Source organism: Aquila chrysaetos, chromosome 2 (genome assembly GCF_900496995.4).
Source record: "Aquila chrysaetos chrysaetos chromosome 2, bAquChr1.4, whole genome shotgun sequence".
NCBI classification, from domain to species: Eukaryota; Metazoa; Chordata; class Aves; order Accipitriformes; family Accipitridae; genus Aquila; species Aquila chrysaetos.
Genome location: NC_044005.1, coordinates 18826222 through 18851258, shown reverse-complemented (window position 1 = coordinate 18851258; position 25037 = coordinate 18826222). Strand labels below are relative to the sequence as shown.

Sequence of the window (25037 nt, the reverse complement as noted above, 5' to 3'; positions counted from 1 at the left end):
TTTTCCTTTTATTTGTCTTGTAAGATGTTAATCATCTTAGTGGCCTTACTAAATAAAGCTCTGTATATGACAACATGTTTCTTATACTTTAATTTCAGTATTTCTAATATGTCTATATGGGTACAGATGCTCAAAAGATAACATCTCAGGGACATGTTTTAGTGGGGGACTTGGTAGTGTTAGGTTAATGGTTCAACTTGATGATCTTAAGGGTCTTTTTCAACCTAAATGATTCTATGATTCTATGATTTATTTGAGAAATTGACGCAGTGCCTATGCATCCATCCTCTCGGAGATAAAATCCTGACTGCATGGATCACAGACCTGTATTTGTTTCTATTTCATCTTGTATAAACAGGGTTTGGGATTCATTGTTGATGACATCAAGCATGATGTGGAAGATTCTTGATTCTCTTTCTTTCCTATTGTGCCTCTATGCAAAAGATGCAATTATAATTACAATAAAAGCAGCCCTGAAGAAATATAGAAAATCATAGAATCAAATAATGGTTTGGGTTGGAAGTGACCTTAAAGATCATCTAGTTCCAAACCCCCTGCCATGGGCAGGGACACCTTCCACTAGACCAGGTTGCTCAAAGCCCCATCCAACCTGGCCTTGAACACTTCCAGGCATCCACAGCTTCTCTGGGCAACCTGTTCTAGTGTCTTATCACCCTCACAGTAAAGAATTTTTTCCTAATATCTAATCTAAATCTACCCAGTTTAAAACCGTTACCCCTATGGTACCCCTACACTCCCTGATAGAGTCCCCCCCCAGCTTTCCGGTAGGCCCCCTTTTAGGTACTGGAAGGCTGCTATAAGGTCACCTTGGAGCCTTTTCTTCTCCAGGCTGAACAACCCCAACTCTCTCAGCCTGTCCTCACAGGGGAGGTGCTCCAGCCCCGTGACCATCTTCAAGGCCCTCTTCTGGACCCACTCAAGCAGGTCCATGTCTTTCTTATGCTGGGGGCCCCAGAGCTGAACACAGTACGTGTCATGTGGAGTTTTATATTTTGTTGTAGAAAAAACAAAACAAGTAAGGCCCGCAGGCTCCAGTTTTCCACTCCCAGCTCAGGGAAAGTAAAGTAGAAAGGATTTGTGTTTGATGGACAACAGCAGGGTTAGGCCCACTGCATGAACACAGCAAGTAAAGCCATGTAAGACACATGCGTGCAGGGAACCAGGATCATTCCTGAAAGGTTTGGTGCAGTGAGCCATGGTCAGGGTCCACTTATTTCCAGGTGTGATTATTTCTTGAGTATTGTTAATCAACATGGTGTTACTTTCTGTTGAATTACTTGGTCTGACAATTAATTGAAAATATAGGTGATGACTACGTAACTCTGTAAGCCTTAGCCATTACTTCCCTTTATATGAAGTCTGTTGTGGCACCCTATTCTGTCAACCCGTGGTACCTTTCATATTCTAGGGTCTGGCAAACATTCTTGTTCTAAAATTAATCCTACATTCAGGAATCTGTTTTATGCCATAAATTGATCAGCAGACGGATTTTTATTTGGAATGGAATAAAAAATGAAGCTATATATTTCTGCTATTCTGAATAAATACAGCATTGCCTTCTTTCCTCTTTTCATGTACAGGAAACATCTGAAGTATTTCCTGAATTTATTTTCTTTACAGGCTCTTTATATGTTCTATGCTTTGGCTATAGTATGTGATGACTTCTTTGTTCCATCCTTAGAGAAAATTTGTGAGGTATGTTAAAGTACTTTATTCCCCTTTTGGAAGTTTATTTAGAGAATATTGTAGAATCAAACATTTTGTGCCATCTTTGTTTGGAGTTCATTCCTGTCAACTTTTTGGCCTTGGTCCTTTCCAAATGATTTGAGATTTCCACAAAAAATGCACCTGTGGTCTAGACACATTGGTCCCCCTGGCCACACTCAAGGAGAAGAAATGAAAGATTTAATGAGATCAGATAGCAAAATCCACTCTTAAATACCTGAAGCATGTAGCTAGGATGGGTATGACATATGGATGAGTTGGGTTTATTATTGTACTCCTAGTTTTAAAAGTCACTTGTGAAAAGAAATCATGCATAGACAAATTAATGTGTTGGCTATGCAAATTTTATTGCACATCTACCACTGTATCAGCAAGGAGAAAGCAAGTGTATGCGGTCCTAGCATCAAGTGGATAAAAGTGAGAAAAGGGAGAATGCATGAGAAAAGTATGTGCCTTGGTTTGATATGGAATGAGAATACATATTTTATATGCAAAAAATTAGTACATAAATGTAATTCCTTTACATAATTGTTGAGAATACATTGCAAAATTACATGTGGGATTCTAATTAAGTGAGTTGATTGGGACAGGGTAGAATTTCTACTTGCCATATAAATGTTGTGTTAGGTCAGGCTTTGGTGAACTACTACAAAATGAATACAAAATCAGATTTTAATTACTTTTCTGAGGGCAAAATGAAAATCTCATCTCCTTTGCTTTTTAACAAAAATGTGTGTGACTGTTTTTTGGAAAACGTGTAACTACTTTAAAAGTCTATTTTTATATGGATATGTGTACTAAATTCCTATTAGCATTACTCAGAGCTAGGTACTTACACTTATCAATAGGAGAACAAGTAGAAGAATAAGGGAGGTGGCTGATAATAGTAAAATACTCAAAAGGGAAAAAAAAATCCCTATTCAGATGCTCTGTCTTCAGCATGCACCTTATACACCATATTTAAGTTGTACCAGTTGGGTTGTACCAATTAAGTTGTCACTGATCCTTCATAAAATCTTTGCCTTTTGTCTCATTTTCTGCTGAACATTAAAACAGCGAAGAAGAATTCAGATAGCATAGTTACGTTTGAGCTTCTGCAACGGTATGACTGGTAATAGATGAAATGGTACAATAAGGGCTTGTATTTATGTTTTGTCAAGTTCTGTAGGATGTCATTTTCATCAGCTCAAAATGTTGCATACTGCCTGAAAAAAACAGGATTTCTGTACTGGTCCTTTTGTCACTAATCACTTTTCTATCCTTGGAAGAAAAATAAGGTACTAGAGATGAGTCTAGAGACTCTCAAAAAGGAAAAAGCTCCTCCATAAAACCTCTTTATAGTTCAAGGGAAAGATCTTCAGACAGTATTAAATGGATGCAGCCCACTCGTGGAGCTACTCAGGTTTCTTCTGGCCTGAGAACTCTAAGTTATCTATATCCTATTAGAGCTTAAGAGACACTGTCATAAAAATAGACCTGTCTTCAGTACACAGGCCTCTCTGTGTCTAATTGGACTTATTTTGCCTGTGTCAGCAGACTTGCTTTTGATTGACACAGTTGTAAAGTGAAGCCAGAATCAGCCCTGCTGTTTGTAAGATTTATTCACAGAGGTTATATTTTTCTCTTATGGATTTTTGTTTTCAAATTTTAGAAGCCCCAAGAATTGCCCTTAATTCTTGAATGACTGTGTTTAGAGTTCCAAAAGTAAATTAATGAAAACAATTTGAGATGTTTACAACCTTTTTGAATCTGCAGAGATGCTTTTCTCTAATCAGCTACATTTAAGCCACAATTGGCTATTCAGTTATGTATAAGTAGGTAATTTTATCTGATACTTCATTGAGTTAGGGTATAAACATTTTACTTGCCCAAAGTATATTTGCCTTCTCAAAAGGCAGTGTCTAATTTTGTATCATAGTGACTGTTCATCCTTTAACAGCACTGTGGCCAGAAAATGAAGAGCTTATATCTTCGCAGCTGTAGAACTGTGCAATGTAAATACAGTAGCAGTGCTGAAATTACCAATGCTTTTCTTCCAGAAACTACATTTGAGTGAAGATGTTGCTGGAGCCACATTCATGGCAGCAGGGAGCTCCACTCCAGAACTGTTTGCATCTGTTATAGGTATGGAGCCCACACATTAGCTTTTATGAGATCTGCTGTTAAAAAATCAGCAGCAGTTCAAGCAGAGGTATCCAAAAGTGCTACCATTCTTCTGTCAATTTATGATCAGCAATTGCAGCTGTCAGCTAGTCTGTGGTTCATGGTATAATTAACTACTCAAAATATCTCATGAAACTGTGAATCTCCTCTCAAAACACAAAGAGGAATGGCTGATTCTCAACACAGGAAGTAAAAGAAGAGATTTATTGCAGTCGCCTGAGAGAGAATTTGAGATATTTGATGCCTCTTCGGCTTCTTTCTTCACAAATAAAGGGAATTAATTTTAGCAAGGGAGTAGGAGAACAGGGAACATGGGAAAAGAACAAATTAATGTATAGATAAGTCAGATCTGTTAAAGGCAGAAGGACATGGTGTATATTACTTACAGAATTATTTGAAGTAATCTCTGAAAAATTAAAGATTATTGGCATAGAGAGGAGGTCTAAATGCCAAAAGCAGTTCCTATTAAGAGAAGGAAGGACACAGGATTACACTGGTAGAGAAGGGGGAAAGCAGCAAATTTCATAGAATCATAGAATAGTTTGGGTTGGAAAGGACCTTTAAAGGTCATCTAGTCCAACCTCTCTGCAATAAGCAGGGACATGTTCAACTAGATCAGGTTGCTCAGAGCCCCGTCCAACCTGACCTTGAATGCTTCCAGGGATGAGGCATCTACAACCTCTCTGGGCAACCTGTGCCAGTGTCTCACACCCTCATCGTAAAAAATTTCTTCCTTATATCTAGTCTAAATCTACCCTCTTTTAGTTTAAACCCATTACCCCTCATCGTATCGCAACAGGCCCTATTAAAAAGTTTTTCCCAATCTTTCTTATAAGCCCCCTTTAAGTATTGAAAGGCGTCAGTAAGGTGTCCCCGGAACCTTCTCTTCTCCAGGCTGAACAACCCCAAGTCTCTCAGCCTTTCTTCATAGGAGAGGTGTTCCATGCCTCTGATCATTTTTGTGGCCCTCCTCTGGACCTGCTCCAGCAGGTCCATGTCTTTCTTGTACTGAGGACTCCAGAGCTGGACACAGTACTTCAGGTGGGGTCTCACCAGAGTGGAGTAGAGGGGCAGAATCACCTCCCTTGGCCTTCTGGCCATGCTTCTTTTGATGCAGTGCAGGATACCGTTGGCTTTCTGGGCTGTGAGTGCACATTGCCAGCTCATGTCCAGCTTTTCATCCACTAGTACCCCCAAGTCCTTCTCTGCAGGGCTGCTCACAATCCCTTCATCCCCCAGTCTGTATTGATACTGGGCATTGCCCCAACCCGTGTGCAGGACCTTGCACTTGGCCTTGTTGAACCTCATGATGTTCACATGGGCCCACTTCTCGAGTTTGTCCACATCCCTCTGGATGGCATCCCGTCTCTCAGGCAACCACTCAGCTTGGTGTTGTCTGGAAACTTGCTGAGGGTACACTCGATCCCACTATGTCATTGATGAAGATATTAAACAGTACTTGTCCCAATAGGGACCCCTAAGGGTCACCACTCATCACTGATCTCCATCCGGACGTTGAGCTGTTGACCACTACCCTCTGGATGCGACTATCCAACCAATTCCTCATCCAAAAAACAGTCCACCATCAAATCTATATCTCTCCAATTTAGAGAGAAGGATGTTGTGGGGGACCGTGTCAAAGGCCTTACGGAAGTCCAGATAGACGACATCCGTAGCTCTTACCTTGTCCACTGATGGAGTCATTCCATCACAGAAGGCCACTAGGTCAGGCAGGACTTGCCCTTAGTGAAGCCATGCTGGCTGTCTTGAATCACCTCCCTGTCCTCCATGTGCCTTAGCATGAAGGGTTGGTAGTTCCCAGGGTCCTCCTTTCTACCCTTTTTAAAAATGAGTGCAATGTTTTGCTTTTTCCAGTCACCAGGGACTTCACCTGACTGCCACGAGTTTTCAAATACCATGGAGGGTGGCTTGGCAACTACATCAGCCAATTCCCTCAGGACTCTGGGACGCATCTTGTCAGGTCCCCCTGACTTATGTATGTTCAGGTTGCTCAGGTGGTCATGAACCCGATCTTCTCTTACAGTGGGAGGGACTTTGCTGCCCCAGTCCCTGTCTTGTGGTCCATCCACTCAAGAGGTGTGGGAAGACAGGTTGCCAGTAGAGCCTGAGGCAAAAAAGTTGTTGAGTACCTCAGCTTTCTCCTTGTCCATTGTTACCAGTTTGCCAGTCTTGCTCATCTTGAGGGTTTATGCTTTCTTTGACCTTCCTTTTCTGGCTGACATACCTACAGAAGCCCTTTGTAGTATTCTTTGCATCCCTTGCCAACTTGAGCTCCAGCTGCACCTTGGCCTTCCTGACCCCATCCCTACTCAACCAGGCAGCATCCCTATACTCTTCCCAGAATACCTGTCCCTGCTTCCACTGCCCGTGCATTTCCTTCTTTCCCATTAGTTTGACCAGCAAACGTCGACTCATCCATGCCAGTCTCTTGCCTTCCTTTCCTGATATCTTGTACCTGGCGATTGAGAGTTCTTGCACTCTATGGAAAGTGTCCTTCAAGATCTGCCAGCTCTGTTCTGCTCCCTTGTCCCTGAGGGCAGTTTCCCAGGGAGTCTTACTCACTAACTCCTTGAACAGCTAGAAATTTACTTTCCTAAATTTCAGGGTCCTGACTTTACTCTTTGCCTGACCCATATCCCTCAGGACTGCAAACTCCACCAGTGCATGATCACTGCAGCCCAAGCTGCCTCCAATCTTGATGTCACCAATTAGCTCACTTGCATTGGTGACCAACAGGTCCAGTATTGCATCCCCTCTGGTAGGGCTGTCTATTACCTGGCTTAAGAAGGTATCCTCAATGCACTCCAGGAGTCTCCTGGATGGCGTACAGCTCCCCATGCTACTTTTCCAGCAGATGTCAGGTGGTTGAAGTCCCCCAGCAGGAAGAGAGCCTGTGAGCGTGATGCCTCCTGTAGCTGGAGTAAGGCTTTGTCAGTAGGCTCCCCTTGATTGGGTGGCCTGTAGTAGACACAACTACAAGGTTTCCTTTGTTGCCTTGGTCTCTAATTCTTGCCCATAATCTTTCAACCTGCTCATGGGTATTCTTCAGAGACAAGCTCTTCACAATCTGTTTCTTGATGTAGAGGGCAACCCTCTGCCCCTCTCCCCTCACCTGTCCCTTCTGAACAGCCTGTAGCCATTGATAGCCACACTCCAGTAATGGGATTTGTCCCACCAAGTTTCAGTAATGGCAACTAGGTTGTAGCTTTCTAGCAGCATGGTGGCTTAAATGTGATAAATCTGTCTTTAGTAAAGCCTTAGTAGGCTTTCTGCTACTATCCCAACTGACATTTTTACAAACTTCAGGGAAATACAGTCTAAAGGAAGGCACTATAACCTCACGTCCAACTTATTAAAAAGCAGTGAGTGTAAGCCTTTAAGGCTCCCTTTAGCAAAAGATTTAAAGTGCAAGTAGCTACAGCTCTGTAGTGCATTCATGCTATCTTTGGTTCTGTCTCAGTGCTGAAGATTACACTAGATAATCCCTGGAGGTCCATTCCAGCCGTTAATTTTTGTCATTCTGATACAATTATGTTACAGATAGATATTTGAGGCATAGGTGGGTTCAGTACTAATGGAAATCTGAAAGTTGGTACTAGAACAGGTTAAGTCTGAATCCTGGTTGTCTGTTCGAGTCAGAAGGCACGCATTACTGCACCCAAAGCGGCTACCAGTTTTTTGAGGGAAGAATCTGTTATTCCCATGAGACATTGCAAGGAAGAACACACTAAATATTAAATACTGGGAGAAAGGCTTATGTGGTTTATTATACTGTTTGAAATAAAGTCCATGCTTCTGATGTGACTGGAGATGTTTTGTATTCATTTGAATGTATTACTGCACCACTCACAACCAAGCTGTGAAATACAGGACTTACTGTTGAACTAACTAGCTAAGAAATCATTTACTTTTAATAAAAATACATATGTAGAGAAGTTAAGCCAAAAATGGGGAGCTGCTAGTTAGACTAAAAGCACAAAATATTCCATAGAGAAGTGAGCATTTATTATGAAACAGGTTTTGGTTAAACTTTCAAACATCTTTTGTTCTCATGTAGTACCTGTTCTAAGTAATTGCACGTGACCTAAAATGAAACGACAGAGGTAATAAAGCGTGTTTTGCTCCCTCTGCAGGTGTATTTATCACTCACGGAGATGTAGGAGTAGGGACCATTGTTGGTTCAGCAGTTTTCAACATCCTCTGCATTGTTGGTGTCTGTGGAATGTTTGCAGGACAGGTTAGTAAGATATTTACCTTTATGGAGTTCAATTTCTTACAATTTTTCTTACAATTTAGGGGTTTCCATGAGCAAATATTAAAAAAAAAAAAAAAAAAAGAAAAAAAGAGTATTAGTCAAACCCAAAAATGAGCTAGCATTGTGAAAAATGTCAAATGTTGTAAAGAATTTACAAATGATTTACAAACAGCAAATGTTTCCAGAAAGTTCAGCTGTAGTTTCAGCACTCTGAACATGTAGCATACAGAGGAAACTGGTTCCGGTTCCTCTTCATACGATACTGTGTTCAGTCAACTGATCAGTGCATTTGCTGATCCTTCCTGGTGTACTGATGGTGGTCAAAGAATCTAGGACACAAGCATGAGATTTGGTCCATCTACTCAGTAGACAGTAGACTGTGTATCATATCTTTTCAGGTATTAAATCCGATATATCCACAAATATAATGAAGTGGGAACTATTGATTTGCTGCAGTACAATGAATTGTACTTTACAATTGACATTATGACCAATTAAAATATCATTAGTAAGAAATATATTTCATTAATGGAAATTTCTATATGATTTTTATTACTGGTGGTTGTTATAGATCCATTGTCTAACAGACTGATATGTCTTCCGTTAGCATAAAACTGTGATTGGTTCCAGAATCTTTGCTAATAATAATTGTACTCACACACCTAAGTGATTGCAAGATAGAGGCCTTTGTTTTGTCTTTAAAATGGCATATTTTTGTTGGCTGAAGGTGTGATATTTTTCAGGTGGTTTGTCTCACCCAGTGGGCTGTGTTCCGGGACTCTGTGTACTACACAATATCTGTGATCGTACTTATTGTTGTAAGTAGTTCTCTTACCAGTTAATGTGTTTCATTGCTTGAATTTTTGGAGGACCAGCCTGCTGACCATTGGTATACAGTGGTAAACAATTATTTTCCTAGCTAGTTCTAGTGATATCCGAAAGTGAGGGCTCAGCTGCACAATATGGTCCAAATATGAAAACTTCATACAGCCCCACAGAGTATGTGTCCATCATGACCATCAATATCCATTCATGTTGTACCTACAGTCTGTAAAGTTCTGCAGGCTAGCAGGCTACTGTTACACAGTTGTTAGCACTCTCTTCTGACCTAGGGGACTGCTTGCTGTGGAGATAAAAAATTTTGAGCTGCACCTCTGTTTTAAATAGGGAAGGTGGCTGTTTCTTGCTTCTACACAGTAGTTTTATTTCACAGATTCTGGGTAAATTTTTCTAAGTAGAGCACAGGTGAGATACCAGTTTGTCCATCTGGAACAGTGTAGTAGTTCCTGAATGTAATGAATATGGATCACTAGCTGCCTATTCAGTTACAGGAGTAACATAGTGTGGAGTAAAATGTATATAACCACTTGGCTTAAAAGCAGAAGTAAAATGGCTGTCTTTTCTGCTAAAACAAGTCTAGCTGTTAAAAGGACTCAGAGCTACATCTCTTCAGAATACATGACTTTGCTGTCATTTCCACAGCACAGCATGTGGGTACATGTGTGCATATTTGTCTGTGTTTCACATGCTCACACTGTTTTACTAAATAGTATTTATAATAATCACTAAGAGGGATCCAAGTCTTGTTCACAAGGTTTGTACTTTGTGAGGGGCGCAATCCATACAGTGAATGTTCTGGTTAGAAAGGGTCAAAACTCAAGTAGCTTCTGGCTAGATATGACTGATATTTATTAAATGAATTTGACTGTTTTTCAAGATAGATCAGAGAAATGGTCAATTTATGTGGTGTTTTTTTTTTTTCCTTCTTCTAGTTCATATATGATGAGAAAATAGAATGGTAAGTTGTGTAAGTTATTCCCTACAGTCCTGTAGTTGCCATGAGACGGATCAGTAAATGGAGTTACAGTGTAATGAGCTAATGAGCTTTCGTTCATACATGCTGGGAGTATGAGCTGGATTTGACACCTAGGAAATCCTATGTATTTTATTTGGTTATATTTTTTATGATGATCAGGGAAAACTAGAAGAAAGTTTAAGAACCTGGAAACATTAATGAAGTAAATAGGCTATATGTAAGGCTGGAGGACTCGCATGCAGAGAGAGTAACCAAGGTTTTGCTGCTCTGAATCTGGCTGTTAACATTAATGGGAATGCTAGGTGTCCCAAAGAACAGTCCAAGGTGGAATCCTAGTGGAAGATAATAAGCATCTTGTAAAAGAGTCCTCTCAGAGTGCCTGGCCTGTGCTTCAGTACTGAAATGACAAAAGGCCTTGGCATTATGATACTCAAAGGGTAGCGATGGTTTCAGTCTACATAGCATATTTCTGAAATATATGCATTACATTTTATTTGCATGTTTATTGGAACTTGGGGGCTTCCCCCCCATTCTGCTGAGACACAGTCTAATCTTAGTGATGTGAATCATGTGTACACAAGTGTGACTTGTACTAGATGTTTAATGCATACCCTTAAATAAAACTTGTAAAGCATACAGCTGTTTGAATGGCCTTTTAACACTGGGGGTTTTCTTGTCTCTTTGAGGTGGGAAAGCCTTGTACTCATCATTATGTATTCATTCTACATACTTATCATGAAGTAAGTGCTTTTCTCTTCCGTATGCCCTTTAGGTGTTAATTGACCATCATTCTTTTGGTGTGGTTTTGTCCTTGGCCTTCCTGCTGAGGACAATACAGCCAGTCATGTTTCTGTGTAAGATCCCTTGCTTTTTCATGCTTAATCAGTTTCGCTCTAGATTTGTGCTCAGTCAACAGCAAATATTTTCAGGCATACTTTTCACAGTGCACTGAGGTAAAGTAGCTTTCAGAAGAAGTTGAGAGAAAATGTCATTTATACAAAGATGCATGAAAAAGTCCCCTGGGTACTCTGGATTGTAAGCACACAGCATGTCAGCTATTACACGTATTTTGTAACCTCTGGAGAACAAGGTCAAAGAACATTAGACAGACTGCTAAGCATGTATTTATTTTCAGACCATCTCATACCAGATTGTATACTGACATCCTTCTTCTGTAGTGTCACTGTCTCTGACAGGAGAGTCAGAGGTCTGACTGTTACTGCAAGGGTCTGTGAGTCCACCCTTCTACTGCAAGTTGCTTAGACTTATCCCTTGGTGCCCTCCCCACACAACTCACCATTTTTGAAACTTCAGCCTCCCTTTTCTCCTACATGAGGTCTTAGCAGAGTTCATTGACAGCTCTTTTAGATTCCACCCTAGTGCTAAAATAGATGCATTCTTTCTTTAGAAAGGTATGGTCAACAGTCCCAGAAATGCTCAAGCACCTGCCATGAGGAACACAGTACTGAGAGAAACAGCAAGGTGAATTGCAAGCCGATGCAGGAGGAAAGAAGCTGTTGTATAGTGAATTTCCTGGCTCCGAAATCCGCAGCTCCAGTGTTTTGCCTTCATTAAATCCGCACTAGTGTCTTTTTGCAGTTTGCTGTATCTCATGAGAGATAGGTGCAGCCCTTGCTTTCCTATCAGCTTGCCACTGAATTGGATAGTCCTTTCTCTTAACTTCCTGTTAGTTGTCAGAGAACATGCATCTAGGCTTTACTGGTTGCCTGCATAAGTTGTTCTCAGACGCTTAAAAGTTTGACATGGAAATGCAACAATCCAACCTTTTCAGACCTTACCCTTGCACTTTCAGGTACAATGTGAGGATGCAAAATTTCTTCAGCCTTAAAAGCAAGAATGTTGGAAATGGTGACACAGTCAACAATGAGCTAGAAGATGGTAATAAATGTTATGACTCTAGTTGTGATGACCCATCCATTCCATTACTATGGAAAGGTAAGGCTGAGCAGACAGGACTTGGAAAAAGAGTAGTTCCTAGAATATCCTTTTTATTTCTTTAATGTGGATGAAAACAGTGTTACTGTTCAATCATAAGCAGGAATTTTATTGGGTTAACTTCACAATTCAGGAGTCAGAGTGCCAGATGAAAAAAACCCAATCAATTTTTTTTTTTTTTTTTTAATATTTTGAAAACAAGCTGCTTTGCACATTGGCAATTTTTCTCCCTTTTTATCTTCTGTTCAGTGATGAGTTACAACACTGTGAAAGGAATCTATTTTTTTTTTTGCCAGGAAGAAGGTAATTGTCACTTCAAAAATTAGTTTGGAACTAGAAGCTGAGACTTGGGTGTTGAAGTAAAGGACATGGGCAGATCAGTGGGCAAGAGGGATTACGTGTTGAGTTCAGATCCTCAGAAGACTGGCTTTCACATGCCTAAATAGCTCTGCATACGTTGCCAAGCACATATGTAAAATTAAGAAATGCAGGTTCTTTGCTTTCTGTGTCTTTGTCATAAAGGGGAAGAAGGTGATACCCAGCTTCTGGTACTGAAGGTAAGCAAACATACCTGGGTATTTTTGGCTTTTTTGTAAGCCTGTTTTTATCATTGTCTTATCCCTCTTCTCTTCCATTCCCTCTTTTCTCTGTAGAGCAAAATCATTCCTACCTTCAAAGCACAAACCATGTAACTTAGTGAGCTCTTGGGCTACTCTTAATGAGTGAGGTCTCCTTGCTTTGTTCTTTGCAAACATCTCCCATTCTAGGAGACTGAGCTCATCAGCAATGTAGGTAGCATTTGGAAAGGTCCTCATGTAATAACAAATAGTGGCAAACAGGAATTTAGAGCAGACTCAGAGAATCCCACTCTTTTCTGCTTTTAGTGTTTAGGCTGGGATCTCTTCAAGGTAGGTACTGTCACTTAATACAGGTTCATGCAATGACAGCACACATATACTCTGGTCTCAGGTATGGTGTTTAGACAACAGTTTAACAGGTATTTAAAATTATTTCTTATAGGACATTGTAGCATAATTAAATGAGGATGTCTTTGAAATACTTTGATCTCATTTTACAATGAATTTTTGTGAACATTGACTATGATATAGTGAGGTCTGTCACTTGGATGTGGAACTACATACATACAAGGTTCAGAGGATACCTCCTATGGCAGTTGTTACTTGTGTACTCAAGTGGGGACACAGGAAAAGAGTGATCCAGTGAAAGAACACAGATACTAGTGGTTTTTACCTCTGAGGCATTTGTTGGGTTCTGATGTCATCTCCCTGCATGCTCTCTTCTGTAGCCCCTCTGTGGTAAAGGGTTGATCGTACAGATTGCTTGCCTGTCCACCTATTTCCTTTTCAGGAAATGTGAAGATTATTTAATGCTTGTGAAGAACATGCAGAACTTCTAGGAAAAGGAGCAAGTTAATAAAAACCTGGACTCGTGAGAATGGTGTCTCCACTAGCAACTGGCCACAGCAGATTTCTCTCTAATTTCCCTTAAAGATGCACGGAGACTGCAGTTTTAGTCAGATCCCCTTTGTCTTCTCCAGCATGCCTTATACAAATACATGCTGTGTTGGAGGGAACATTGTTTAAAGTGTGAGAGTGTAGATATTATCCCAGGCAAACCTACCTGGGATGAGAGAGGACATGAAGAAGAGATAAAGGAGGTGACATGGTTTGGAGTGAGCAGTGGGAGAGGAGGATGGCAGTGTTAGCCTAGCTGCTTTGTAGATGGGTGCTTTATGTGTCAAGAAGCTGTCCTAGAAAATCGTCACATGGCTGCCTGTTGCATCTCACTCCTCTTGAGTCAAAACATGCCATAACCTACCTGTGACTCACTGTTAGTTGACACTTGGCTGGCTTCACAAGCTGAGCTGCACCTTCCCTAGCAGGAGCTTTCAGAAACAGGAGCACTGCTAGTAGCAGGGAGAGAACTAGAGCTGGCCTCTGCCTTGCCTCCAACCAGTGGTTAGCAAGTTTCAGGATCCACCGAAAAACCTCCCTTGGCTTCACCAAGGTGTAGGTCTAACCTTAATCTGATTTTCCACAGGAGGAAAGTCTGATTACTCCCCAAAAAAGAACAGTTGCTTTGGGTGAGGAGCTTTTTTCCTACCACGGATGGTTAGTCTGTTGCTCAAGGTGCAGATAAAAGGGGGGTTCACATGCTGCACAGCTGTCTGTTATGCTTATAAGTATTACGTTCAAGATCTTCCAGTGGTACAATATAAAAGCCTCCATTACTCAAGTTTCAGAGAGAAAAAGGAGAGCTTTTCACAGTAAGATAAATTCAATTTCAAGGGCAAGTTCTACACACACAGGTAAAGGCGAAATATTTGTACTTTGTGAATAACGTTCCTGTCTTAAAAGGACAAACGTGGCTCACTGCCCTTGGCTTTTATTATGTTGACTCAAATTTCCAGCAGGTGGCATGGTTCGATTCCTGCCTAAAACCAGAAACTTGAAAAAAGTGGGTTTCTGAGGGCCTGATCAGGAGTCAACTAAAGTCAGCAAGAAGCTTTCTGTTGATTTTGACAGGGTTGTTGGTGATGATCCTTCATGGTGAGCAGGAAGTTTAGGCAGTTTGTTAAACGGAAAAGCTGTTCTCAGAAGATGTTTTTCTAAGGAATATCACAAAGGAGAAGCGAAAAAGGCTTTCCTCTGTCTCACATTTGGGAAAACCACTTTTGCGATTCCTAGGTGGAGCCTGTTTGTACCATATGGGGCCAAGGTATGTACGTTTATGGGCATAGGGAGTGAGGAGACTGAAGAGCTGTTATGAAAATATAAGAGCAATGTGCTGCAGTAAGTCAAAACAGCTGCAGTTAGTTACATATATTTTTATAATGATGTATTCTACATCATTGCTTAGTTTTTTATCATGGTATTTCATCAAAGCTGAGTATGTTTGGTCACTGTCTCCTTAGTGCTCTAAGAAACAGTTCCAGAGTAACTGCAGTGCTTCAGTGTTTTTCATGACACTGTAAGATAAAGAAGTACTTTGGAGACTTCACTGGAGAAACGCACTTGAGAGCAGTTAATCTGATGAGACTATTAAAAAGATATCTGGCCTTTTTCGCCTTACCAGGATTGCTGTCAAACATTTCTTTGTCTAACTAAAGCAAATGTTAAGCTACTGTGGTTGCGTCCTCATCTGTGACGATGGGTTCCAAGGTAGCCTCTTCTGTGAGGATTGGTTCCTAGGAAGCTTGTCTGGCTATTATATTCCTTCACAGAAAAGCTGCTACACTCTAAGAGTCATTGGACTGGATGTGCTCCTTATTTGCATTATCAGCTGCAGTACTCAGCAAGGTTAATCTGTTTTAGATGTCAGGCGGGGGGGGGGGGGGGGGGGGGGTGGCGAAGATAATTGCTCCTTTATGTTTACCAAATGTAAAATTAGTACTAGTTCTATTCTCCATTAGAGGTATTAAGCTGCAAGACAAGACTACAGAGTGAGTTCTCTGAGTAGGGCATATTTCTTTGTGAAACCAAAAGATCTCTTTATGACACTTCAGGTGACCCCAGTGTAGTCATTGAAAATTCATTTTAGTGAAACAAGGCAAGACACTCAAATGCTAAAGGGTAAAATATATAGCTGTTTACTGGTGATTTACAGGCTTGCTAGTCTTCTTGTTGAATGATAATAGAAGGATATATATTTCTTCAACTTCAAATATGTGAGAAGACACTTGAGATAGCAAAGCCTTTATTGCATGATGTGATTTACATGCATGCATGGATCCAGTCTTCTCCCTGAAAAACAAAAATATTTCAACACTGTAACAATGCAAAAAAAGAACGGTGTAGAATTCTGTGTGTTTAGAACAGGTCCATTTTAATTCATCTGTTTGAGTTGGATGTTTTCTTAGATCTCCTTTGCTTCCTGACTGGAACCATGCACTAATTTTTATCTTTCACTTCTACCTCCTAAATTCTCTTCCTCTTCTTAATGTAAGTAACTTAATGCAAAAGGGGAGTGGGAGGGTGAAGCCAAGGTAAGCAAAGCAGAAAACAAGCAGCAAAGAATTTTGTTGGGTTTTTTTCCCCGTACATATTATTACATGTAATAATTAATATTTATTAGTCGTATGCATATTTCCTGCCCTCCTTTCTAACACCACATGGGTATGTCTCCTGTCTGCTGAGCCTTGCTCTGCTTGCTATGTGTAGTCTGTAGCATTTGTGAGAATATTAGTTTGTTGTTGAGCTCTGAAAGTCCTTGCCTATACTTGTGTTGATTCCCAATATAATTTTGTCTCTCTGTGTTCTTAATACGATAGAACAAAACTCTTAACCTTGGTACAAGTTCCTTTATATTAACAAAGGCTTACTTATAACATACATTTGTTCCTAATAATTGTTCTTCATCGTTTCGAATCTTGTCATGTTAGAGATACTGGTAATATTCTGTGAAGGTAAAGTGAAGATTTCCAAAAGGAGTGAGCACAACATTAGGGACTTCTGGATGTGCAGCACCTTGATCCAATGGGATAGCTTTAGAGGTTTCAGGAGCGCCGTCTACACTGCCACAGTGCAAGTGCTTTTAGAGAAGTCTTACAAAACCGTAGTGGGACATGAGCAAAGAAAACTGGTACTACAGCATGAATGGCTGGGTAAAAACTGCTCCCACTCATCTGAGAGTGGGTTGGTAGCTACCTTAGCAGAGTGAAATCCGTTTTTAGCATGTGATCTCAATGAAGTGCACAACTGATGAGCAGATTCACCAGGCTGCAGAAATATTCCAGGAAAGTCACTTGTAAATTCAAGCATTCAGATGAATATTACCCCCACCTGAGCCTGAAAAGAATGACTCTGGGTGATGGGAAGCATGGTAAGATCAGTTCCACAACTAACTCTGTCCGTTGTGATCATTAGTGAAGGGGATGCAGCAGTATGGCAAAAACAGTGTTGTGATGGTGGATGAGATCATCTGCTCCAGTCCCCCCAAATACCGGTTCCCTGAAGCTGGATTACGGATTATGATTACAAATAAGTTTGGACCACGCACCAGAATGCGGATGGCAAGCCGACTCATCATTAATGAGGTAGGTTCATTAAGAAAGCAATAAATAACTATGAGGGAGAGGGGTTGCCAAAGAGCCGTGCTCATAACAAGTTCCTAGAATTTGAACATCATAACACAGTTCATGTGTCTACCCAGCATTGTGAATACCCCAATGAAAGAAAGCAGCACTAATATATTTGTAATAAAAGTCCAATTTAACAGTAAAACAGTGAAATGTTCATTACAAAGTCAGCTTGGTGGCGTACAATCAAGAGCAGAAGATCAGATAGGGCACACAGCAGCAGTTAACTCTGTAGAAGTTCTGCTTTGAAGGCAATTCATTGATCAGAAAAAAATTCTGTCTTAATGGATATGTGCACAGAGAGCTGATACTTTCTAGTTCAACATCTGCAAAAAACATTCTCTAAACCAGAGCATTTTGGATCTATGTTCTCATGTATTCTTACTGCCAAAGTTTTGCAAAGTATTCAGATAGTAGTTTTCTCTATTTTTAATTACAGTGTGTTAATACTAGTTTCAGATTTTTTTTGTATGTTGTGCAGTTACTTTATTTTTAAAGGCATTTCAGAACACTTTTTAGGAATTTGCAACAATTTGTCATGAAAAAGAGAACAATTATCGTTCCTGCATTATCTTTTCTAACAAACTAAAAATATTTCTTTTTTTATAAAAGTAAGAAATTACTGTTACATCTCACATTGTCCAGTGTATTAATGGGTGTATATATACTGACATTTAAAAGTTATCCCTGTAATTCTTGTACTATGTATTGGAACTGTAGCAGTCTTACACATGTCTGCAGGCATAATGATGAGCTTCATGAAAGTATATACTCTGACAAGGGCAACAGGGGTTAGTCTTGCTTTTGAAATTATAAGTAGGACCTTTACATTTGCCTCAAGGAATGGGGATGAGAAGGAGGGAGAAGAGTTGGACCTGAGTAGAAGACATACTGGGTAATGAGTCATTCATAAGCCAACTCTAATAGTGCAGAAATGTCTTGAGTGTTACCACTAGATTATGGTGCTATTGCTGGTTTGGGTGGGAACTGTTGAGTAAGAAGTGCTTCAGAATAACCACGTTCATTAAAAAAAATATGCAGAAGAACAGATATGACAACTTTCTCCATCATGGCTTGAAAGACTCCTGCCAGTAATTTTGAGGTGGATAGTCAACACTGGCCTGATGAAGACAGGGAGGCCACAGATAGATTTGTTTGTTGCTGACTGGAAGGAAAGCTTTGTGGAGGAACATCATGGCTCACATGACTGGGGCTGGACAGACAGCAAAACCCAGATTTAACAAAGTCAATATTTTCTAAACTATGGCAGTTTTGTCTTTGACACTGTGCAGCGTCAGCGGTTAATCCAATCTGCCAATGGCTCAAGCAAACCACTTCAGAATGGGAGACATGAGAATATTGAAAACGGGAATATCCCTGTGGTGAACCAAGAGGAGGAAAATGAACAGGACAATCTATCTCCCTTTTCATTGCCAGGTAAGGCTTACTTTCCAAGTGTTTATAGTAAGGAAACAGAAGATAATTAAAATGCCAAATGCTGAGTTGTAAGAAAAGACAACATATATGGGGAGAGAGGAGGAAGGGGACTCATTTGACTGACTGAAGGCTGGATTTGATGACAGTAAAACTGGGCTGGAGGCTACATGGCTAAAAGCAGATCTTAGGAAAGTGTTTTCCAGCCGTCATGCGCAATAACAGTAGAAGTGCTGGTTTGCCAGAGGCAGAGGGAAAGCAGGTAAGGCAAGTTTATATTAAACGTCAGACTAACCCGATGAGCACTGCACTGCTACTAATGTTGAAGTCAACAGTTAATAATGGCGTGCTGGAGATTGCTAGGCCAGAGGCAGCTAGGTGTATAATTATACAATAACTTGATTTAGTGACTCTAGGGGAGGCTTCTTGGATGAAGAGGAAGAAAGTTTAGGGGGAGAAGGAGTATTTAATATCTTTGACAGTGTTTAAAATTCTTAGAATAGCAGTATGTAATAATATTCACCTTTTGAAATTTTTTGGAAGCTCTTTGGTGTGAAGGGCTATATATAACCAACACTGTTATATTGATGCCCTTAGCACATTGCAGGTTGACTGTCCCCCAAATGCTTTGGAGATGGGACAGCAGAGATTAGATCACCCCTCACAGACATGTAGTCAGTAGTCATCTGTCACACAGTTACTGTTTAACACAAATATTATTTGGCATAAATTAATATCACATGCAGTGAAAAAGAAGGAAGAATTTTCCATGTTGTATATGATTCTAATTTCTTAGAGATCCCATCGCTTTAGTTGCTATCATTTTAGAAGAGATGTTTGTGACTGAACAAACATTGAAGCATACGGTGTGAAGACTGGATAAAACTGTATGTTTTCATGTGTTACTGTACTGTGTGCTCTTACAGGAGCTTCTTGCAGTCAGCAGTTACGGACTTTCATCAGCAGTGAAGAATGGAAACAAACTGATTAACTGATGATAGGCCCATTAGATGGGCTCCTGATAATGAGATAATGAAAAAACTTTTTATTGTATGGTGAAATAAGTGGATCCAAGTCAGCAATATGCTTGTGCACATGAACATGTTGTTAATAATAATAATAAGAACAATAATAACAGTAACAGTAATAAACAACTTTGAAAAAAACAAAAATATCTCCCCAAACCATCTCAAGAATGCAGGTTTCAATGCACATGTTGGCAAAGAAGATTTTTTTTAACTGAGTTGTTAACAAGTTTTTGGATTCAAGTTTTAATTAGGGCAGTGCAATCATGTATTTCTTCTTACATTCCAGGACAATGCAGAAATCTTAACATGTGACAAACATTACCTGGAGACCATATTTGAATTTGTTCAAGACTCAGACAACTTCTTTATGAATAAAAAATAGATTCTGGAGTAGAGCTTCCTAAGTGTGTGACATTCACAATAGACAAAATGCTTTGAACTAAGGAGGGAGTTATTAGTTATGCCATTGGCCTTTTTTAAATGCAGTTTTTCTGCATTTTTTGAGGAAGCCTTTAAAGATAATTGAGGTGCAACAGGCCAAAGTGGAACCACTGATGATACAATTCATACTGGAATGGAGCAAAAGTTCAACATGAACTCAAATAGTTGCGTAAAAGTGGTAATGATTGTTTAAAATCCTCATTGTTATCTTCAGGTTTTGTTAATCCTGTTGTCTGGAGATGATTATCTGTTGGTTGGATTCTCATTGCTTAACTCCTATATTCTGAGGGAGAATTCTTTTATTTTTGCTTTCAGAAGTACCACTTCAATAACTTTGGAGAAAATGTAAAGAACCAGCATCATGCTTTGTTGTTGTTTAAGTACTGTGGCACAATCAGTAGCCTAGAAAAATCCTGACATTTAAAACTGGCTTTAGGGAAAAGGTACTTTGCAGACAGTTTCCCACAATCCCCTCTGTTTTTCTTTTGATATATTTTCAGGCCAGGAATAAAGCATATACATATTCTAAAGATCAGAAGTTCATGTATTCTTTCAGTACTATAAAGAGCTCTATGAAGAATAGGCTTTCACTTTCCAATAGGGCTTTCCAAGTCAACTCCTTGCAGTAGAAAATTCACTCCAGTATTTTAAGAGCTGCAACAGAAATGGCTATGAATTGGCTCAAACCCTTTTTTCTACTGTTCTGTAGTCACCTTTTTTAGCCTACCTTGGGGTTTGACTTTCTTCCTTCAAATTGCGTATTCTAGATCCTTTTGCAAGAGCAAGTTTTTTCTGAAGCAGAAATAAATGTAAGTGAAGTTTAAAGCACTAAATCATCTCTGAGTGCTTCCTAGTAATCATTTGCCATCTGTGAGTTTTGCTTATTGTTCTCTTTTATCCTCTATTAACAGCAGTGGTCAGCAATAAATGCAGGGCTTTAGCTCAGAGAAATAGAGAATACAATGGTTATATGAAAACAGTCTGAAACTACAGCATCCAGCCTAGATCCCATATGTCAAACATCCAGAGATTCACCCCCAGGGTGTGGTTCAGGCCCAACTTGAAACAGGAGACAACACATAGGTTTTATGGAAACTACGTATGGTATCATACAAACCAGCCTTTGCCTTTGGTTTCTGTGTGGGAAGAAACTTTCTCTTCAAAAGAGGAATTTCTTTCTTGACCTAACCTTTAGGCCATGATGGTTATCTTCCAAGAGAAAGGTTTATTTAATGCTTTACAATTCGATTACTGTACAGTTGTTTGGAAACAGGTATTAAACTTTTAAAAAACCCCCCACAGATCAGAACAAAGCAGGATGAAACTGAGAAGGCATATGTTGACAACAAAATGATGTGTAAAAGCCCTTGCATAGCTCAGTAGTCTTTTAGAGCCCAGACTCAGAAAAGCATTTCTGTGCAGCTCTTAATGGATGCTTAAATCCCATTCACTGTCACATGTTCAGGATCCTTTAAAATACTCAGTGTTCTCAGCTCCTGCTGGTTTCATAGAAATGAAGAACTCCTTCTCTTACAGGATTGGGCCATGGATGCTTTATATAAGTCGTGATGGAGTTAGCTAAAATGGGAATAATAATTCCCAGAGCTAAAATGAGATGGCAATAAAGGAGATTAGCAATCCTGCCCATTTTTGTATGGATCCAAAATACGAAGGCAACATGTAGGATAGAAGCAAAAAGGAATTAACAGTATCTCCTAAAATGTAAAAAATGTTCGTACTTGGTCAAACCAAATGTTTGTCTCACCCGATATTCTGACTCCAACCATGACATTATGAAGAAGCTTGGGGAATAATGAAACAGGACAAGTTGGCCTTCAGCTATTTTCAGTTCAAGGAACTTCCTGGACTGGGTGTAATATCTGAGTATTTAAAAATCCTTAATGTATTTCTTCTTCATTAACCTGTCTAATTCTCATTGAATCTTTGCAAACATTTAACACCCACAACATCCTTTGGGAAGGAGTTTTATGGTTGTGTGAAGAACCGTCTCCTTTTACTTGCTTTGAATCTGGCTTCTACTAGCTTCATTTGATGTCTGTTATTGGAAAACACATTGAACAAAGCAAACCCCATGTACCTCACCTGAACACTCAGGATGCTGTAGCTCTTTGTTATATCCCCTATGGAGTTGTATGTCCTCAAGGTTGAGCTAGAGACTGAAAAGAGTTCTGTGTAGAAACCTCTATGGTTTCTGTCTCTGCAAACACTGATGCAGAGTGTTCTTTTAGCTTCTCTGCAATGCCCTTATGTTCTCTCAGTGCTCCTTTATTCTCCAATCACTAGTGGACCCAGCAGATTCCCTGCTCCTAATATGTTTGAAGTAAGATTTATTGTGAATTTTGATTCTTCTTTGTAGTTGTTCCTCAGACTCTCTTTTTGGCCTGCTTTATGGAGCTTTTGCCAAAGTTCGGAAACATGACTTAGGTGGCTGAGTTAGGAAGAGAGCTAGTTTCCATAGCTTCTTTGATGTTGCAAGAGAGAAGTTCTTCCAAGAAGGTAGTTCAGAGCAGGACCTAACTGTAGTATTCTGAAATGCTTTTTTGGAAGAGCTTCCTCTTACCACTGACTGTATAATGGCACATCTACCATAGAATTTTATTTCGGAACACAAGTGTGCTTCTGAGGCACATCTCACTGTTGTCTTCATGTACTGCACTTTGATTTGCATCATGTTCTTGGAGCTCATGAACCAGACTCCTTTTTTAGAAAACTAAACTGGAAAATGTGCTCCAGAAGAGCAATGAGTGTGCTTTACCTTGGAGGAGGATACACAGGATAAATTGGAAGAGAAGTGAGCAAGGATTTAATTTAGTAACTCATCACTTCATTCTGAAAGGGCAAAGAGGGACTTGAGGAAGTCTGTAAATCCCAGTTCTCCGTAAAAAAAACATTGATAAAGTAGACAGCAAGGTTAAAACATACAAAATTAACCATGCCAAAATCCAACCAAGTCAAACAAGGTATGGGGACTACCTCTGCTCAGTTACATTTTGTCGTTGTTGTTGAATATTGTCCCGTGTAAACATATAGTAACTCTGAGATTGAAGCTTGATTCTGCATACTGGAGCAAATTCTTTTTTCCATACCAGTTCCCACTGTACCAAAAATGTGTCTTTAAAAGAAAATTATTGGCATAAATCCAAATATGCAAAGCGTGGTAAAGGCACAGGCTGAAAATAGAAATCTGAGCTGTTTTGGACAGATCTCATGGTCTGGAATTTGGAACTTGTATTCTGGGAAACGGAACTTCAGAGAAAAGTGTCAGTAGTTTGGAAAACAGTCTGTTTTGGATGAAGATGAGAAGTAAAACCTCGGTATTTTCCACAGAAAAAAAAAAAAAGAATTGTTTCCAAGGCTCTGTTGCAGGAGAATTGCAATAAAAATGTTTTAGTATGTCAGCTGCCCACTTGGAAGGCTGACAAAGGTTGTGCCTTCTTGGATACCTTTTTACACACTATGTATCCTGTCTTTAGAGTGGTAACACAGCAAGTCTCTTGCCTCCACAATTCCTAGGGAAAGTTACAGAGCTGAAATCAATAAGGATTTTCCAAGAAGGTGGAGAGGCAACTGCTGTGTTAATTTTCCTAACAGCAAATTGAAAACCTTTTTCTCAGAAATTTTTTATTTTGCAACAAAGGCATTTTTCAGTGGAAAATAATTCTGATGGAAAATTCACGATGGATCTAGTTTGTTATATTTATTTCAGTTGTTTCTACTGAAACAGTCTATTTCAGTTTCAGTTGAGTCCCATACTTGGGACAAAAATTTACATTCCTCCCTTGTGTTTTGGATACTGTACATGCTCAAAAATTAATTAGGCTTTCAGATTGGCTAATTTACATGTATTAAAGTTTTACAGTCGGTCTCAACTCTGATGAACAACAGCACTTTCTAGCAGAATTTTACTTGCTGTGTGTATTATTACAAAGCTCCCAGTATGTATGTTACTGTACACATTTTCAGGTCGAGATTTGAATTAATATTGGTAATGATAAGTGGGTGTAAATACATTTTTGTAAATATGAAGCCTAATTAGGACCAAGGGGACAGGTGATTTAAAAATCACTTTTTATGGGGGGAAAAACAGTTTGACTTTACTATTTTTCACTTAAAAAGAAAAGAGATATTTAAGAAGATTAAAAAGTAATTTAAAAATTATGAAGTGGAGCACCAAAAAAATCTGCAGGAATAATCTTCCTAGGCCAGCCTGAACATGTCTTATTTTTCTTCTAAGTTTACTGTTGTCAGAAGCGAAAAAAAACCCAGAAAAATAGAAATCCCTAGTAAACTCCAGGAAGCCTTTGTCATTTTACAGATAGACTTAAATTAGAGAAAACCTTTCCCGTTTTTCAAGTTACCTTAAATTGGAAAGTTATACGAATTCCTAAAAATACAGTTATGAAAATCCTGTATGCCAATTAGATTCATGCTTTTCAGGGACATTATAATTTTTTTAGATCAGTCAGCTACTAATTGCTTTGTGTAAGGAGATACTTTTTTCACAAGTGAAGGTTTAGGCATGTTCTGAAGTAGCTAATGTGTGGAGCAGTGGTCTATGCTTGACTACGACACTTTTAAAGGGAAGACTAAGTGGAAAAGCTATCAAATTCAACTAACTACACTGACTTAGATTGGACTCCTGACAGTGTAGTTGCAGACTCCAGTCTGTCTAAACTCAAAAAAAGTGTTTTCTGTGCAGCTTATTGACTAGGACATGTAGGCTGTCTGCACTATATGCGTTTGGAAGTTCTGTTTCAGACTAGCTCTAACTTGGTCCCATGGACTAAACGCCCATTATTATTTGGAGCGCTTTTAAGTTTGTGCCTCTGGTTCGGCTCTATACCAAAGGAATCTCATTGGTGTGATGCAAGACTGCTCTGTGTTGCAAACTAAAATACAGTAAATTGCAAACCAAAATACAGTAAATTGGGACAATCAGGAGACTTACTTCAAGGGTACACTCCTTATCTGATTGAAAACAAATGTAGTTTCACACTTTCGTACTAAGCTCCTCTCAACTCTGTGTGAATGTTGCAAATAGGACAGTATTTTTCCTGT

The 25037-nt window shown here is 39.6% G+C and overlaps 1 protein-coding gene across 2 annotated transcripts in view; it reads left to right on the top strand.

The window, feature by feature from the left end:
* The window catches only part of SLC24A4 (solute carrier family 24 member 4), a 98421-nt gene that overhangs the window by 55986 nt on the left and 17398 nt on the right, over positions 1-25037 (top strand). Inside the window, exons 4-12 of one of the 2 annotated variants that reach the window (XM_030042365.2) lie at positions 1642-1716; positions 3786-3870; positions 8064-8167; positions 8929-9003; positions 9958-9983; positions 10688-10741; positions 11815-11957; positions 16844-17013; positions 18348-18492. In XM_030042365.2, coding sequence (XP_029898225.1) covers positions 1642-1716; positions 3786-3870; positions 8064-8167; positions 8929-9003; positions 9958-9983; positions 10688-10741; positions 11815-11957; positions 16844-17013; positions 18348-18492 — 877 coding nt within the window. The remainder of the gene's footprint in view (positions 1-1641; positions 1717-3785; positions 3871-8063; positions 8168-8928; positions 9004-9957; positions 9984-10687; positions 10742-11814; positions 11958-16843; positions 17014-18347; positions 18493-25037) is intronic. The other variant, XM_030042375.2, reaches the window with a different exon arrangement.